This window comes from Egretta garzetta, unplaced genomic scaffold (assembly GCF_000687185.1).
Source record: "Egretta garzetta isolate BGI_Z169 unplaced genomic scaffold, ASM68718v1 scaffold372, whole genome shotgun sequence".
Classification (NCBI taxonomy): Eukaryota; Metazoa; Chordata; class Aves; order Pelecaniformes; family Ardeidae; genus Egretta; species Egretta garzetta.
Genome location: NW_009258889.1, coordinates 247,333 through 264,671, shown reverse-complemented (window position 1 = coordinate 264,671; position 17,339 = coordinate 247,333). Strand labels below are relative to the sequence as shown.

The following is a 17,339-nucleotide window of genomic DNA, read 5'->3' as shown; positions in this document are numbered from 1 at the left end:
GGCCGAGGGCCCGTAGCCGGACAGAAGGGTCGTGGTGAGGGAAAAGAGCAAAACCAGCCAGGTCGCGGTGTTTGGGCCCAGTGTTTGGGCCCGCTGGGGGCAAGGGGAGGCAGCGACGGGGAGGCCGAGCACATGGGTTTGGGGGTCTCTTCCGAAGCGTGTTCGGCCAGCGCTGTCATCCCAGGTCTCTTTCCAGAAGGGCCTGGGATTTCTGGGAGATGCAGGAGTAGCTTCTGTAGTTCCATATATTGGGATGATAGTGGAAAACGAAGGCTTTTAGTTCCCTAAAATACAGATAGAGGTCACTGAGCCTCGCCTAACGTGCTTTTCCTGGCACGTGTGGGATGCTAAAGTGAATCGCTTCTGTCTGGCTCTAATAATTTGCTTTTTGTTGTTTAGCTGGCAAAGAAATACCACCCTGATACAAATAAGGATGACCCCAAAGCTAAAGAGAAGTTCTCCCAGCTGGCAGAAGCCTATGAGGTAATATGCAGGATTTTATCGTCACAAAAAGGAGGAAAGATTGGAGGGTAGATGGGGCAAAACATTTCTTGTGTGCGTTTCCTGTAGAACCATGGGTAATTTTTCAGGTCTTGTACTTCAGGCGTGAGTGCCTCCGTCCCTGCGATGTCTCCAGGAACGGTGTAGCCCAAATACCTGATTTAGCTGGATATGCGTTGGGCTGTTTGAATTTGTGCTCTTTCTTAGCAGCGAGTGAGTGGCACGGATGCCGTGGTCGCTGCAGTGGAATTATTGATCAGCTTAAATAAACAGGACCCCCCTGTCAGCAGATCCTAGCTTTTTGAGACGAAGGTACCTTCCCCTGTGCTGCACCCCAGCCCTGTTTCTTCCCGCTTTTCAGCCTCTTCAGAATTTCTTTTGGGCCCATTTTTGCTCTGGTGGGTTTTCAAATTTACCCCAGCACTCTCTTATCACCAGCTTTCACGCAATATATTAATCACCGACTATAAGTTATTCTTGCTTATGCCCGATGACTTGATAAGGTTTTGTCATTTTCCTGATGACGAGCTGAGAGATGCTGGGGAAGAAGACGCTCGTCAGCAATCCGAACGCTCCTGAGAGCTGGGGTAGCCCCCCCCCCCGATGGCCGGAAGGTTTGAGAACGTGGGCTTGTGGCGGTGACACCAGCAGCCTTGAATTCTCCCGAGAGACGCTGCTCCGCAGGTGCAGGCTGTCCAGTTGCTCGGGATCTGTACAGTGTCCTGATGGCCTCGTTCTTTTGCCTCGAAGGTATTAAGTGATGAAGTGAAGCGGAAACAATACGATGCCTACGGCACGGCGAGTTTTGATGCCGGCGCAACGGGTGCTGGCGCTGGGCGGCAGTACTGGAGCACCGGTCCATCCATTGATCCGGAAGAGCTTTTCAGAAAAATCTTCGGCGAGTTTTCGGGGTCCCCTTTCGGCGATTTTCAGAACGTCTTTGACCAGCCGCAGGAGGTATGGAGCGCGTTTATTTTCTGAGTGATAAATGAAAGTGCGAAATGAAAAAGCCAAAAGCTGGAGAGGGACACTGGGCTGTCACAGATCGCTCCGGGAGCGAGCTTGAGCAAAGGCTTTGCTCTGGGGATGCCAGCACGTGAGCGGCCCATTGTACGGCTGGGAACGTAGCGTATTTTTGGTTCTCCACGCCTTCAGAACGCGGTGGTTTTTTCCTGGACTTCAGCTACTTCATCTGGTGTTTACCGACGCCAGTTGGCGCTGCCAAACAATTCCATCGTTGCAGAGGCATCTTTTCTGCTGTACGTTGATTTATATATGTCTGCTTTGATCTGTAATGCTAAAACCCACAAAATCCCTTTTAACTGTAAAACAAGCCTTCCGGCATCAGGTTCCACTGCTTAATTGGCTTCATTTTGCAACTTAATTGGCTTAACTTTGCAGCGGGGCCCATAACAAAACCAAACCTCCGTCTTGTTCCTTGTACTGCAGCTAAATGCTCTTTTAAGCGCCAACAGCGTTGGTTCATGCGCTGCCTTTGGAAATGCTTGGTGTTCCGTGCTTCTGGCTTTACTAAAAATGACCTTTTTATTATAAACAGAATTCCCTATTTCATGCAGTCATCTTTGCTGATGACTTCCCTTGGTAAGTAACGAGTTTCTTGAGGAAAAGCGGATACTGTCGCTGGGGTTGACGGCCCTCACCCTCACCTGTTGCTGCATTCCTGTTAAACAAAACTTTCAGGGGTTTCCCGAGAGCAGAAAAGCACTTGACTTCTATTTTTATGTCCTTCTTTTCTATATTTAAATCTCACTTCTGCTGCCCAGTGGCTCATCAGACCGGTGTAATCATCATTCCCGTATGCTTGCCCTCCTTTTGTACCCCTTTTTATTAATGCGAGACAGATTATTCCTTCCTCAAATGAGGCAGAACCCTTCTGAATGAGCTGCGCATCCATCCGTTTCTCCCCCTCCTCTATTACCTGGATGTATTTTAAGCATCGTTTCATACTTGGCCTAAACCAATTTCACCCCGCTTAAGACCCCGCTGCACGTCAGCTGTAGATTGATGTCCGTGTTTCCTGTACAGTACATCATGGAACTGACGTTCACCCAAGCTGCAAAAGGTGTTAACAAGGAGATTGTGGTGAACATCAACGACTCCTGCGAGCGATGCAATGGGAAGGGACACGAACCCGGTACCAAAGCGCAGCGCTGTCACTACTGCAGTGGCACTGGCATGGTAAGTGTTTTGGTTTTGTTTCTTTTTTTTTAAGACGCGGGTTCTGCTGTGCTTTTCCTTGCTGGGGCGAGTCGGTCCCTTCCGTGGTGAAAAATTCTCACTGCCAATCGTCAGCTTGTCTTGGGTGAAGCCGAGTTAACGCGGACTTGATGTTAATAGGCTCTAGGAAGATTTTCTTTGTCTTAAAGAAGTGCTCTGCCCAGCTAAAAGCACTGGCCTCCAGGGCTGGGTCATCTGGCATCATACATCCAGCGAACCGTGTTTATGTAACGTAACTGCTCTGAAACTACTTGGGCAGTAAACGGGATACTTTGAATTGAAGGGTGGAGGGAGGAGGAAGGTGGTGATAGCCTAAGGGTCATCGTGATATAAGAAGATGCACGCTACTTGCAGGCAGTAAAGAAATGAACAGCTCTGCTATGGGGACAGGCTGGGAGAGTTGGGGTGGTTCAGCCTGGAGAAGAGAAGGCTCTGGGGAGACCTGACTGTGGCCTTTTGGTAAAGGGGGCTGATAAGAAAGATGGGGACAGACTTTTTAGCAGTGCCTGTAGCAGTAAGGCAATGGTTTTAAACTAAAAGAGAGGAGATTCAGACTAGACCTAAAGAAGAAGTTTTTTACACTGAGGGTGGTGAGGCCCTGGCACAGGTTGCCTAGAGAGGTGGGAGATGCCCCATCCCTGGGAACATCCAAGGTCAGGCTGGACGGGGCTCTGAGCAACCTGGTCTGGGTGAAGATGTCCCTGCTCCCTGCAGGGGGTTGGACTGGGTGGCCTCTAAAGGTCCCTGCCAACCCAAACCAATGATTCTGCGATTGAACTTCAGGCTTCTCAATTTCCAGGCATCAAAAATGGGTATTGGCAGTCAGCCTGTGACCGGAGTACCCTGCTGCGCCAAACAGGAGTAGCTGGTCAGAGGAGACTGCGAGCTCTTCCCACTGTTTCCTTGTGTGCTTCAACCCGACGGGTGGCTTTCGCAGTTCAGTCCATAGCTTAGTGTCCATAATGTTTTCCTGGACACTGGCAATAATTCGTGCAAGTGGATTGTCCTTGGATTCCTCAGAATACAGATGTTTGTAGTTCCTTGTGAAATAGCACTGTAAGGAGCTTTGTTCCTGCTTGCGCGTTAGAGCCTAGGGATGGGAAGCGGTGTGTTTCCCTTCCCCTCACCATGACACGTTTGCTCACAGTGACAGTTTTCAGTGGAAATGGGAACACGATGGCAGTGGAGTCTGATCCAGCTTCTCACAAGCGCCATGCTCTTTGGACTTCTGCGCCAGTTTTCTTGCTCAAGGGAGTCGCTGTCCTGTCAGGTTGCACATGCGAGGGACTCAGACATGCTGGGCCAGTCACTGGCAGTGTTTTGTGGAAGTGAAATGTTCCATCTCAGTACCAAATATTTGTACGATCTGTTTTTCTTCACTAGGAGACGATAAATACCGGCCCCTTTGTAATGCGATCTACGTGCCGACGGTGCGGCGGTCGCGGTTCCATCATAACAACACCATGCGTAGTATGTCGAGGAACGGGGCAAACCAAACAAAAGAAGACAGTGATGGTTCCTGTGCCAGCTGGTTAGTGTTGTACCTGTGCGCTGCCCTCTGTTAAATAACTAGAGTTCTTGGCTTCCACTTGGCCAACAGCAGGGCACTCGCCTCTGCAGCATGGCTGATCCCTGCCCGGTACGAATGCGAGAGCAATGTAAGAAGTTTTGCTGCAGAGAAGTTACCTTAAGAGCAAAGCAGGTTGATAGCTTGGTAATGGAAAGGGTTAGTAAGGAGATGGACTTTCTGGCTGTGGATATAAATAATAGCTTTGCCCTTCCTGGGCTGAGGTTTTGGTTCTTGCATGGATCCTTCTCTAGGCAGCTTTTGAAGAGTGAAACTCAAGGTTTTGTTGGCCTTGGGTCTTTTGTTTGTCCTTGATGAAGCTTGGGGGGAGGGTGGGAATCCTGAAAGCTTGGCTTAGAAGAGAATGCTGTTGGCTTTCCTCACCAAAGAGGACAAAATGAATGGTGGGGCTGAAGATTTGCTGCTTTGAGATCACCCTGGGTGAGCAGCCGCTAATTTCCTTGTAGCTTGTGGAGGCTGCACAGTGTTCCTGCATTTCCCTAAAGCATTCTGTAAGGGATTGAAGCAACGAGCCTTTTTGGCATCTGGCAATCACCTCGGAGGTATAAACGTGTGCTGACACCTCCTTCCTTTGGCCACGGCTGCTGCCCGCTGGTGGGTCTTGTGCCTCCTGCTCCTGGCTGTGCGGGTGCTGCTGTGGGGGCAGGCTTTGGGGGATGGCAGAGATCTGAAGAGGAAAGCTGTAGGTATTCAAGTGACACGTGAATTACAATGCAAGGTAACATTCCTTCTTTTCTTTTTTTTCCTGACTGCAGGCGTTGAGGATGGGCAGACCGTTCGGATGCCTGTGGGGAAGAAAGAGATTTTCATTACGTTCAGGGTACGTATTGCTGTACTTCTGGCTGTTTGCATTATTTAAGGGTTGCTTGTTCCCTTTGCAACTGCCTGGGAAGTCTGACTGACTGGGGGACGGAGGAGGAAGAGCAAGTGATCTTTTGAAACAGCTGAGGTAACACGATCCACGTGAACTTTCTGAGATAGCAGAAGATCCTGCATTGTAACGAGCGGTGTAACGTAAAGTCTGCTCATGAAGAATTGCATTGCTTGTTCCAGGATGAGGCCCTTACAGCAGCCTGCATCAAAATGCAGAGCAGGTTCTTGATGCCTTGAGTCTTTGACTTGGGAAATGGGAAGGAGCTGGCTGGTGGTGGGAGAGCTGAGGAGGGCTGTGGGAACGCCCGCGAGAGGCTGGCTGGTCAAGGCTCCTCTTGCAGATCGACGTAAAGTGCCGCTCTGCACGTGGTTTGTAGCTGCGGCCCTCTTCTCCTGTAGGTATCCCATCATAGGCATCTTTGTCGAGGAGAAAACTTTTTTCCAGCATCTTTTTTTGTGGTGCAGGAGGATTTAATTCTCTTCCAGCTTGTGAGGCCACTGCAAAGGTGCTTGCCTCCCTCTTCTGGCTTTCCAGAAGTTCAGGGTACCTGACAAGGCAGCATCTCCTCTGCCTCCGCAGAATCATACCAACACTGATAAATTAACAGGGCTAGGGGAGGGAGTTGCTGAGATAGGAAGCAGGCATCCTCCTACGCCTCTGGCTAATTACGATTATGTCAAGATCTGCGTTTTTCTAAAAAACTGAACATGAACTTAGGCTTCTGAGCTGTGTAGTTTGTGGATGGTAAAGGGTCTGACTACAGCATTCTGGTATGTTTTCTTCTGAGAACTTTCAAAGCAGTTTACCGTGAGATCTTCATGGTGTTGTGCTCACTTCTCTTTGGAACTGCCTGCCTTTTAGGTTCAAAAAAGTTCTGTGTTCAGAAGAAACGGAGCAGATATCCATTCAGACCTCCTTATTTCAATAGCACAGGCTGTTCTGGGAGGCACAGCCAGATGCCAAGGCTTGTACGAGACAATCAATATCACAGTGAGTACCTTTATGTGGAAGAGCCTGAGCATAAATCGATGGGGGACAGCAGAGACTTCTCCTTTGCTGCAAAGGTGGGGCAAATCTGAGCCTGCTGGTATTGAGTTTCAGGCTTCTTCAGGCAGTTTGTGACCTGCTTTGTCACACCTCCTTCCCTCTTGCTGTGTAGGGGTGGGGAAAGGAAGGGTCGGGTGGGTTGCTGGACAAATCGCATCCAGGGTCTCCAGACTGTGCAAGGTTCTTCCTTCAAAAGCTTCTAAATGTGCCCAGATACATGAACGTACCAGATCTCTCCCATCCTACTCTGAAGCTTGCTGGAGAAGTAGTTAATGTAGATGTGTAATGTAATTACTATATAAATGGCTAAACTAGAGAAATAAACGTCACCCCTCTGTGTTCATAGATACCCCCTGGTATTCAGCCAGACCAGAGAATTCGAATGAGCGGGAAAGGCATTCCCAAGGTTAACAGCTACGGCTACGGAGACCACTACATTCACATAAAGATAAAAGTTCCTCAGTAAGTAGAGCTAATGCAAGTTTCCCTGAAAACTTGAACGTTTGCAAAAAAATATTCAGAAAAAGCAGTAAGGAATTTTCACAAAATCTATCAAGATCATTAATTTCTCACTCTGCTTTTAATTATGATGTGAGGTAGACTTTTTTTTTTTTAAAATACCACTATTTGGCAACCCAGCTCTAAAACCCCTAAACCCTGGAAATGTGTAAGTAGTTCTTCACCTGCACATTTGCCCAGCTATCTGCGATTCTGTCTGGATCCTGGTTACGTAAATTCAGCGTTCCGGCTTGTAACGAGTCTGTGCTCTCACACCTACAGCTTAAAGGAACCAAAGGCCTTGGCAGCTGCTTTGCAGGCTGCTGGGCCACCCTCTGCTCCTGTGGTGAAGGAAACTTTTTACCCTGTATTGCTGCACTTGGCAAGGGAGTGAATTTCCCGAGGTCTCCCTTCCAGATGCATGTTCTGTTGCAGCTCCACATGGTTCTTAGCACTTTTACTTTGTTTTTTCCACTCAGTTTGGTGAAATGCAGTGGGTCATACCTCTTCTCTTCCACCGAGGCTTATTCTTTATAGATTGTTCATTTTAAGAACACCGTAGGGACTCACAGTGTGTGCCAGGCGTATTAATCTTGTTCTTCCAGTAGCTGCCTCTTGTGCATGCTGCTGGAGGAGGTCAGGGAGGTCCGTAGATACATCTGTCCCTAAAGACAGCCGTAACCAACATCTGTCTTCGACCTGCAGGAGGCTGACAGATCGCCAGAGAGCCTTAATGATGAGCTATGCCGAGGATGAGGCAGATGTGGATGGTACGGTGAACGGAGTCACAAACACCGCATCAGGTAAGCAGTGGGAATTAGCGCTCCTTCCTCGTGGAGTTGGCGTGGGAGCAGACTGCTTCCTGGGGAGGAAGGTGAGCCTGGGTCACCTTGAGACAGCACGTCAGCACAACCTACCGAGCACGTTGTATTGGAAATAGGTTTAGTGTGCTGTTAATGGGCTGTGGCACGAAGTAAGGAGGTAGCCTCTTCCCAGAAAGCTTTCCTCTTAATACTTACTGGGCAAATCTGTGCGTGAATAGCGATACTCCAGGGCCCTGACAAGTTGTGGTGAGTCTTGCTGTGGTGATGAAAGCCTTCTGCTCCCTCCTCTGCCCCTGTGCCAGACGTAACTTGTCTTAGTGGTAGAGGTAGAAAAAGAGAACATGTTGCAGGCCAGTTTTCTGCGTGAGCTAACGAGCTGCGCTTCTGACTGCAGTGGGGATGTTCCTCCTTGGAAGCTGAAGGGTTGGGACAACCCTGCTGTCAGGATTGCTCTAAGCCGTACTCCATGCACGTGGGGCAATCTTGGGTAGAAACGTTCATCAGTGGCTCCAGGCAGTAGATGGGAGTGTCCAGCGTGATGGAGGGAGAGAAGCCAGCGGGGAGCTTTGTAAAGCTGCTCTTTCAGCTCCAGATTTAAAGTTTTGATCCAGCAATTATGCAGTCTTAAGTTTCAGTGGTGAAGTACCTGGCAGCACTAGCAGCTGAAGAAAAAACATGGTAGAACAGTAAGACAAGAGCTTTGTCTTGCGTGACTGGGAAGCAATTTTTTTTTCTTTGCTTACATTGGAACAGTGAACTTAAATCTGGCTGGATTGTGATTTCTTTCTGTGTTTGAACAAGAAAAAGGCATTTATGACTGCATACAGCTAGGCAAAGGTGAGAGTCTTTCAAAGCTGCTAAATGATCCCAGGAACTCAGGTCCTCTCTACTTACATACACCAAAGCCTGAGGAACATGGTCTGAAATTCAGGATATTGGAAGGCAGCACCTGCCAAATACTTAACCAGAGTTAAGTTTTATAGTGCTTTCATAACACAGAAATTACGTCTTTTCCGCTGAGGGTAAGCATTTAAGGTCAGCCTTGGGGCGAAGGGGAGAGATCTCTAAGCACAAAACTTTCATTCCAGCTTCTTAAAGACGTTTATGTGCCAAAGGAAAAAAATGCTCTCCCAGCTTAATTTTTTAAAAAGCAAACCTGCCAATTTTTACCACAATTAAGCAGCAAGGTGGGTTAAAAACCACACCAGTAGCTTGCAGTGTAGAGACAGGCTGTTGCTGAAAGTGTGTCCTTGCTCTGGGAAGCAGAAACACCCCAAGTGGATGGAGGTGTGTTCTGCCGCAGGCCTCGGTATTTCATACCATTGCATCAGTCTGAGCTCGGCAGTCGGCTGTGGGAGGATGGGGAGGACTGGACTTTGTGTTCTCTGTGTGCAAAGAAAGCTTGGGGGCCTCATTATTGGCAGTTTTTTCTGTAGAAAAAGCAGATCAGCAAAGAGGTCTCCTTTGTTTTTGCTGTAGCCACTTCTCAGAGAGAGAAACAACTTCTCAGGACCTGTTTATATAGGAAAATGATGTTCGCTGCTGCCAGAAAGATTCCTGGCTGGACTCTTATTCCAAAATACTTGTAGCCTTCTTCATTCTAGCCTGAGTTCATTTTCTCCTCGATACTGTTTGTCTGAGCATTGCAAGATGATTACTTGAGGCAGGCTCCTGGTAGGGTTTCGCACCGCTTTGCTCTAAAGGGTCTTGACGTGACCGTGACAGGAACATGGGGCGTTCCAGGGACCACCACTCTAGCTTTTGGTATTCTGTGCAGTCATGGTTGGCAGTGGTCAAGCTGACGACTCGGTTTTAGCAGCAGACTCTCAACTCCAGGTGCTTGTTTCCAAAGCCTGCGGGGTCCTTGACTTGATTGTGCAGCATGAGAATTCCCTTGCCTTTTGGAGGGCCAGGAAGAGGGGAAGGGAACGGTGTTACCTGGGCTCATGGTCATCTTCTGTGCTTCTGGGGTCCGGGCTCTCCAGTGCTTTCCCTGCAAGTGGTCCAGTGCTGTGGCTCACTGCCAGGTTCAGCCCTGTATGTGAGGGTGCAGGCAAAACCAGCTGCCTCAACTTGACCATTCCCCCTCTAAAATAACCCTCTCGCTCCATCAGGGGTGCTGGCTACTGGTGGGAGATCTATCTGACTGCAGCCCTTTGCTGTTTGTGTCCAGGTGGCAGGGCCACGGCTAGCGCTGACGCAGGCGGGGATAGGCCTGAGGCTGAGGAGAACAAGGAGGGATTCCTTTCCAAACTTAAGAAAATGTTTAGCTCCTGACATCCCATCCGAGGTAGGCGGCCTCTTGTGTTTTATTGTCGTCCTTCCCCCGTACTAAGCAGAATTTGCGCTTCTTGGGAGGTAGAAGCAGCAAAAGCACAGCCTTGCTTCTCACTTAGCCTCAGGCCTTCCAGCCACTGGTGTGAAAAGCCCTAGCTGTCCCCTGTGACCTGGAGCAAAAAGACAGGGACTAAATTGCATGTTTGCTGCAGCAAAAAGCAGCAAAAATGCTGGGTACGTCTTCAGGGCGGTCGCTGGCCTCCCCTGCAGCTCTGTTTCCTTGTCTACTCCATGGCTGTACCTGATTCAAAGCACCCAGGGTGCCCAGGCTTGCCGGGAGGCGCAGGTGGGCCTGCAGAGCCTCCGGTGCCGGTACGCTCAGGCTGGACTCACTCCTACCGTGGGCGTACAGCACCAGGAAGGAATCGGTCTTTGTCATAAAGCGCAGCAAAGCCCGTGCCACACAAACGAGTACGGTGTTATAACTCAGGGTGCCATTTAGTTGGTGTTGGCCTGCTGTGAGGGAGGTGCTGCAGACCTGAACTCATCCATGGCAGGCACTGGTGTCTTGGATTCCAAGGGCTCAGCCTCCTGTCACCGCAGGCTTCAAATCCGTCTGTTCTGCGTGCCTTAGGCTGATTCCATTGGGAAATGCTAAGCTGCTTCTCTTGCTTCAACTGCAGGGAAACGTTCTACTGGAAACTAAGAGCCAGCAGCAGCAGATCATCTTTGCAGTCGGGGATGAATCTTTCTGGCAGCGGGCTCTGGAGAGCGAAGGATGTCAGTCAGCAGCACAGTGAGAATCCCAGCTGGAGAGGCTAGAAACCACGGAGGCATCAACAGTCATCACGATAACAAACCCACCCACCGTCCTAGGAAATGGTAATGAAGGAAAACGCCAGCTTTGCAGAAACGCAGCTCTCTCGCGAGGTTGCTCCACAGTCCCTACTGCTGCTGGAAGCCTTTTTGGTAAAAATTAAAGTTGAAATATTATTTAGAATGCAAAACAGTGGGAATGTGAAATAAAAATTCTCTTTTCCAGCGCAGAGTGGAGCAGTTTGCTGTGTGGAGCCCAAGATGGCTGCTGCTCACTCTGGTGCCCTTCTGAATGCTAGATGTGCTCGGTGCACTTATCACTGCTTATTTTCTCCTGGGAGACTCGGTGGGTCAGTGAATTTTAACCCTGTCTTCACGACAGCCCTCCTCACTGTCCCGCACACCTCCAAGCGGGAAGCCTCCCTGTGGCTGGGACTCGTCAGAGCCCAGCTGCCCTGGCTCCCCCAGCAGCCCTGGGGTTTCTTAGTCCTGCTGATTTCCTGCAGAGAGCGCAGTGATGGAATCTGCACTTTGCCTCAGGTTTCCCTCCCCCTGCCAATAACCTAAATTACAACACAAATGCTGTCGCTTCTGAATGGGTACAAGTTTATCACCAAGCCCTTTGCCAGTTTGGGATAAAGTCTTTTATTACATTAGTGCAACACCCATAGCATCAATGATTGGTCAAAGAGTCATTGTTCCTACATGTGTGAGAATACAAGTGAAGTGGATCGCTCCTTCCAGGTGGAGTCGAGCTCTTGCAGTGAGTATTTTCATGGTTACTGTAGCCTGCTGTTGTTAGTTTTACCGTGCAGGTACCATCAGCCCACATACTAATCGACCAGTTAAACAAGGACATGTCGTCGTCTTGCCCTTCTTAATTTGCTGAAATAAAGCACGCGTTGCCTCCTGATTAAACTGTCTGTAAAGTGATCCTGTATCCATGTAAATAAGATTGACTTCATAAAGATATTTAACATGTGCTGTGCCTTGCTGCCTCGTCTACTCTTCCAACCTTCTCTGTCACCCCCTTTCCCTCCCCCAGAAACAGGAACGACGGTCTGCTCTCAGACAAGGAGAGGGCAGGGCTAGAGGGCTTGAGCAGCTCTCTGGTGGCTGCAATCGGCTTTAGGCCTGGGCAAGGACTGCCAAATCCCAGAGCTGGTGGCGGGAGGGGGGGGAAAGAAATTGTTAAGTGAGTCTTAAATCCTAAGGTTGGGCAGTCTTGCAAGGTTTTACTTGACTCACAGGGGTGGTGATGGAAATTAGCTCCAGGAGCCTGCACCAGTTGTGGGCAGGCTGTGGTACCTGCAGAGAAAGCACTGCCCTTTGGGGCCAAGTGGTGCTGCATTGCTCAGAGCTGCCTAGGAAAGAGGGTGATCCTGGGAAAACACCCAGAGTCACTAAACAAACACATCCCTGAAGATAGCGTGCAAGGGCAGCGCTTCTCCTGCCTGTCTGCCTGTGGCTGTACAACCCTTCCTCTGTCTCAACAGTCCCAACCCTGTCACAGAGAGCCCTGGAGCGTGCGCATGGACCAAGGCTCTGGCAGGGTCAGCCTTTCACCAGGGTGCTGGTGCAAAGGCAGCGCAGCTCAGTGCCACTCACCTCGGCCAGAGGAGGCAGAGAAGGGTCAGAAGGCGGCCCTGTTGTCTGCCACCCACCGATGCAGCTGCAACTTGCTGTGGTCAGGGTGGCACAGGCCTCTCTTCCCCATCAGTCTGCAGCCCTGGTGGTTTCACCGCCCCTCAGTGAGCCTCTGCACAGTGGGAGCAGATGAGAACTACAGGATGGTGACCTAGAAAGCAAGAGGCGCTGTCTTACCCAGGACAAAGGTTACCCCCACAGGACCTTCTGCGGTTTAAAGATGAAGTCCTCAAAGTAGAATGGCAGTCAGATGGTCACGGTGGGAACACCAACTTCCTGGAAGCATTCCTCCACCATGCTGTTGCTCTCGGAGTGGAGCACCTCCAGCTGGGCCTGTCAGCTGCCTCATGTTCTCTGGGCTGCTCTGCAGGACGTGGCACAGACCGAGGCCCTTTGACAGGTCAGCAAGCTGCTTCCCCTGGGGGAAGGGTGAAGCCAGCCATGAAGAGTGGACTGGCTCTGTTGGGACATGCAGGGGCTCTCACCATTCCCACACAACCCCCTTCCCCCTTGTTGTGCTGGGCAGGAGAGCAGGATCCAACACATGCCAGCTGAGCAAGCTCCTCAGCATCTGGCACCCCGAGCCCTCAGCTGGAACCAGGGCTGAGCAGACCCAGCGAGCCCTGTGAGTTGCCCAGGTGGAACAGAGTCCTCTGCTTACACCATCCTACATTAGAAAGGCTACACATCCTCCAGCTTTGTCAGTAGCTCCTCCACCAAGCACACAAACACCAGCCCTAAAGATCTCCCAGGGCCAACATACCTGCCCTAACGTATCTTTTGTTTGCTGCCATCCAGGCAGGGCAATCCTTTCACCTTGCAAAATCTGTCCTGGGGTGAACACCGCCCTTGGGGAAGGCCCTGGGATTTCTGACACCAGAGCACATTTTGGCCCCAAAGCTGGAAGTGCAAAGAACTACAGGACTGCAAGCAGTGACAGTCCTGGCTCAGCCCTAGGAAGGGTCCATGGAGCCGAGTCTTCCCACTCCTCCTACTCTGACTCCTGGGCAGCGCTCTCTGCCATGCCAAGTCTCCAGGCACTTAAGCACTCCCTGAAGGCACCAGGTCCTGGAGCCACCTGACTGCAAGGGAACAAGTTCTGGATTTGCAAGAACTGGGAGCTGGTTTGTTTGCGAGGCCTTGGGACTTTTCTGGGCTGGATGCTGGAACCATCAGCTGTCCCATGACCCACGCCAATGCCACACAGCTGTCCCTCTACCCACCCTCCCAGGCCACTCCACACGTGGTCCGAGTTAAAGCAAGTGCTGGTACCTGTGCGACTTCTTTATCCTTGCTGCAGTGCTCCCAGAAGTTGCTTACAACAAAGGCTCTGTAAGCACCCTCCACGGCCAGCTCCAGGGATGGCTCATCGTCTTGATCCAACTTCACAACCTCAGCTCCCCTCTGCTTCAGCTCCTCCAACTCCTTCACGGGGCTCCTTGCGTGGACCTGCAAGATCCCATCTTCTAGCAGAGCCCGGGCCTTGTAGCCCCCCCAGACCCCTGCAGGTGCCGACCCGTTCAGAGCCCCAGCTTCCCACTGGGCCCAGCTCACAGAGCGAGCTGGGACGAGCTGGAACTGCTCGAGCACACGCTCTCCCTGCCACACAGGGACCAAGCCCCTTCAACCCACCCTCCTGCCAGCCCCCAGCTCCCCGGCTGCTGCTCCAGCCAGGCAGGGGCTTTCCCGACCCCCACGGGGCCCCAGAGCCCGGGTGCTCGGGGAGTTCCCGCTGCCCCTGCCGTCCGCGGGCACCCGAAGACCCTCTCCCCCTCGGCAGCAGCAGGGCAGGTCGCTGGGGCACGGCCCAACCCTCGCCCTTCCCACCGGCCCGGGCCAGAGGAGCCGCGGCAGCCCCCCCGGGCAGGGCCCGGGCCTAGCCCCGAGCACTCACCGGTCGCCCCGACCACCACGATCGGTTTCTTCCCGGCCATGAGGCAACGCCGGCGGGGCCGGGGCTCTGCCAGGGCGAGAAGCAGAGAGGTCGCACCGCCGTGCGGGCCCGCCGAGGCCGCGGCTCAGCCCCGGGCCCGGCCCCGTTAGGGCGGGCTTCCCCGGGCACCGGAGGGGGAAGAACGGGGCGGCGTCGCGTGCCTCCTCACCTCGGTTCGGCTCTGTTCGGTTCGAATCGGCTGGGCTCGGCTGGACCCGATTCTCTTCGGCTATGTTCGGCGCTGCTCTCGTCTACCCGACCCCGCTCGGCTGTGTCCGGCCGGGCGGGCCTCACTTGTCCGTCCGTCCGGCCGTCCGTCCGTCCGTCCCTCCCCCGGCCCCGCCCACCCCCGCCGGCGGGGAGGCCACGCGGCTGCCCGCGGGGAGCGAGGCGCGTCCGGTCCCGTCCCGCCCCGTCCATCGGCCCCGCCGCCTGCTCCGTCCTCAGTCCGCTTAAAATCTGGGAGCAGCTCCCCCCGCCCCGGGAGGTCGTTGGGGCGGGACCCGTTCCGCCCCGGGGACCGGAGGCGCCCCGAGGCGTGTGCACCCCGCGCTGCAGCAGCGGGAGGGTCGCGGGTCCCCCGGTAACGCGGCGTTGCCCGTCTCCTTGGTGGGGAAACGCGGCCGCTCCCACCGAGCATCCCCCTGCGCCCTCCGGGGACGGGACCAGTCCTTACCCCCAGCGAGTGCCTTGGGCGCTGGGCTCGGGGCAGGGTCCCCGATGCCCCCTTGCCAAGCGACCCGGGCCAGCCAAAATACGCAGAGGCCTCGCTGGGGCTTCTCTGACCGCGCCGGCGCGTTCTGCGGCGCCTGACGAGCTCCATGGGGCCGGTTGGGGACACCGAGCTGGGATGGGCGAAACCCATCCCGCCGGGAACTCCGCGGGTTGAACTCGGTAACCACGTTGGGAAATTTGGGGTTGAGTCAAGTCAACAGCCTGGAAAATACACGAGGGACGTGTTATGTGCTTTTGCGAATAAAAAATTCAGATGCATTAATTAACAGAAATGAGTAATTGTGAAAGCAGGAGGTACAGCCCCCGCTGGGGCTTCTGCGCGGTCATTTTTGATGCGAGGGATCTTTAGCTACAGCTTATCGGGAAGGTGATAGCTGATGGGACTTCCCAGATGTCATCTCCTCTTGAAACCAGCCTCCTGCCGGGGTAGGAAATCACCAACAGACCTAACCCTGGGGGCAGGGAAGGTTTTAACCCCTTACCAGGTGCAGCCCTAGGACGGGCAGAGAGCAATCCCTGGGAGACAAAGCCCAGCGCGGTGGCTGGAGGTCCAAACTCCTGCTTGGCCCCCACCTCTCCTCCCCAAACACACTTCACCATGTGCAGATGATCTGGATGTGAGCCCACCCCGTCCCCCACCACCTCTCCAACCGTGAGAGCTCCATCGGCCGCCATCGCCTCCACCATCGCATCTGCCATCACATCCACCATCACGTCCACCATCGCCTCCGCCATCGTGTCCACCATCCCCTCCGCCGCCACCATCACCACCACCATCGCCACCACCATCACCATCAGCCTCTCAGCTGGACTTGACGAAGGAAAAGACGTGTAATTACAGATTTAGCTGCAGCTTCATTGGAGCTACCTGCTAGACCCCACCAGGACAGGTCTTGCAACAGGACGTGCCGTTTTCTTCTGTATCCATCACTGACTTCTGCTTCCTCCGAGCTCTCCCAAACCACCCCGGCAGCGGGAGCTTTTGGCACAAAACATGAGCCACTGGGAACAAACATGGCACCGTGATGAACTCATTATTTGGTGAGATGCGCTTCCGTCCCCGCTTCCCTGGGCTCTGCCGCTCTGCCCCAGGAGTCACGGAAAGCAGAGTTATTTGCCGTGGGTCCCAGCGCCACCCTGCCCGCCTTCTCTCCTCAGTATCTCAGAATTAATAGGGTTTGCCTAAACGCCAGCAAAACCTGTTACAGGATTTACAAATTAAAGGTTTTGTAGAAGAAAAATGCAAAATAATGATCACCCCCACTTGCCTGCGCAGAGCTGGGGGGGGGAGATCCTGCCGGTCCCGCTGCTGCCGGTGGCTCTGGCTCCTCGGGTGTGGATGCAGCGCTCCCGGTGCCCTGCGATCCACCTCGTTGGGGATGATAAACTCACAATTCCAGAAAACATTCAGCATTGGCAGAAAAATGGCTTTGGAGGAAGGGGAGTTTATTCCTGCCCCTTTATTTGAAGACACAACTTGAATTTACTCGTGGAAGTGTTGCCGTGCATGGCTCAGCAAAGGGTAGAGCTGCTGCAGCTCCTTCACGAGATCTCCCCGGCGTTCCCGGCTAGTGAGGGGGTTATGTAGCAAAACCCCTTGGCTCTCCCAGGCCAGGGGGAGCTCGTGGTTTTGCTTCGAGGGAATTCGGTGTAAATTTGGACATTGCTCAGCCTGGTTTTGTGGCTCTTTCCAGGAGAAAGCAGCCGTGGCTGGGGAATTCGCCATGCACTGAGCATCCCACCGGGACAGGCTCCGCACCGCCGCTGTCGGGGGGTCGCACAGGCTATGGGCAGTTACAACGCTGTTTTTTCAGCAGATAAGTCACATCGATTTGCATAGGCAGCCGCCCTACGCTGACAGGAAGGAAGATCGAGCGAGACCCGCGGTGCAGGAAGGGGTGAGGAGCAAACTGAAAGAGAGAAAAAAACCCCACCGGGCTGGAAACGGCGGTGGTGGGCGGCTGGGGAAGCCAGACCCACCTTCCCCAGGCCCCGAGCATCGCCCCGGCCGCCGGGTCCCATTGCCTCCGTGGGTGCCCCAGGGGCTGGAGCCACCAGCCGGAGGGGTTTCCATTTTCTACCTTGAACTTGAGCATCCGGGCGAGGAAGAAGCAAAGCTCTGGGGATAAAGGGCTGGGCAGGGGCACGGAGGGGCTCCATCCTCCCGCCGTGACGAGGATGCTCTCTCTGCTCTCCTGCTCCCACGCAGACCTGGGAGAGGCGGCACAAAGCCAAGGTAAGGTTTTGGTGGGGCTGGTTTTGCTTTGGAGGGGTACAGGGAGAAGGGGAGGTGTCGCTCAGCCCTCCTGTGTGGGGATGAGCTGCTGCGAGCCTCTTGCTGCGATGGCCATCCGAAAAGGA

At 53.2% G+C, this 17,339-nt stretch overlaps 3 protein-coding genes across 3 annotated transcripts in view; 2 read left to right on the top strand and 1 right to left on the bottom strand.

The window, feature by feature from the left end:
• DNAJA3 (DnaJ heat shock protein family (Hsp40) member A3) overlaps positions 1-11,812 on the top strand; it is a 13,636-nt gene extending 1,824 nt beyond the window's left edge. Inside the window, exons 2-10 of the mRNA XM_009634040.2 lie at positions 400-483; positions 1,252-1,458; positions 2,548-2,700; positions 4,123-4,270; positions 5,083-5,147; positions 6,063-6,191; positions 6,595-6,710; positions 7,452-7,549; positions 10,531-11,812. Of these exons, the coding sequence (XP_009632335.1) occupies positions 400-483; positions 1,252-1,458; positions 2,548-2,700; positions 4,123-4,270; positions 5,083-5,147; positions 6,063-6,191; positions 6,595-6,710; positions 7,452-7,549; positions 10,531-10,553 (1,023 nt within the window). The 3' untranslated portion in view covers positions 10,554-11,812. The remainder of the gene's footprint in view (positions 1-399; positions 484-1,251; positions 1,459-2,547; positions 2,701-4,122; positions 4,271-5,082; positions 5,148-6,062; positions 6,192-6,594; positions 6,711-7,451; positions 7,550-10,530) is intronic.
• A 128-nt stretch (positions 11,813-11,940) lies between these two features.
• Positions 11,941-14,454, bottom strand: NMRAL1 (NmrA like redox sensor 1). Its single transcript, XM_009634039.2, is given in 5 exon segments — positions 11,941-12,644; positions 12,646-12,728; positions 13,583-13,812; positions 14,205-14,270; positions 14,413-14,454. Coding segments are annotated over 4 exon segments (498 nt in total). The 5' UTR covers positions 14,245-14,270; positions 14,413-14,454; the 3' UTR covers positions 11,941-12,499.
• A 2,314-nt stretch (positions 14,455-16,768) lies between these two features.
• Positions 16,769-17,339, top strand: part of NLRC3 (NLR family CARD domain containing 3) — a 19,073-nt gene continuing 18,502 nt past the window's right edge. The window contains exon 1 of the mRNA XM_035889697.1: positions 16,769-17,214. The gene's annotated coding sequence lies outside the window, so the exon portion shown is untranslated. The remainder of the gene's footprint in view (positions 17,215-17,339) is intronic.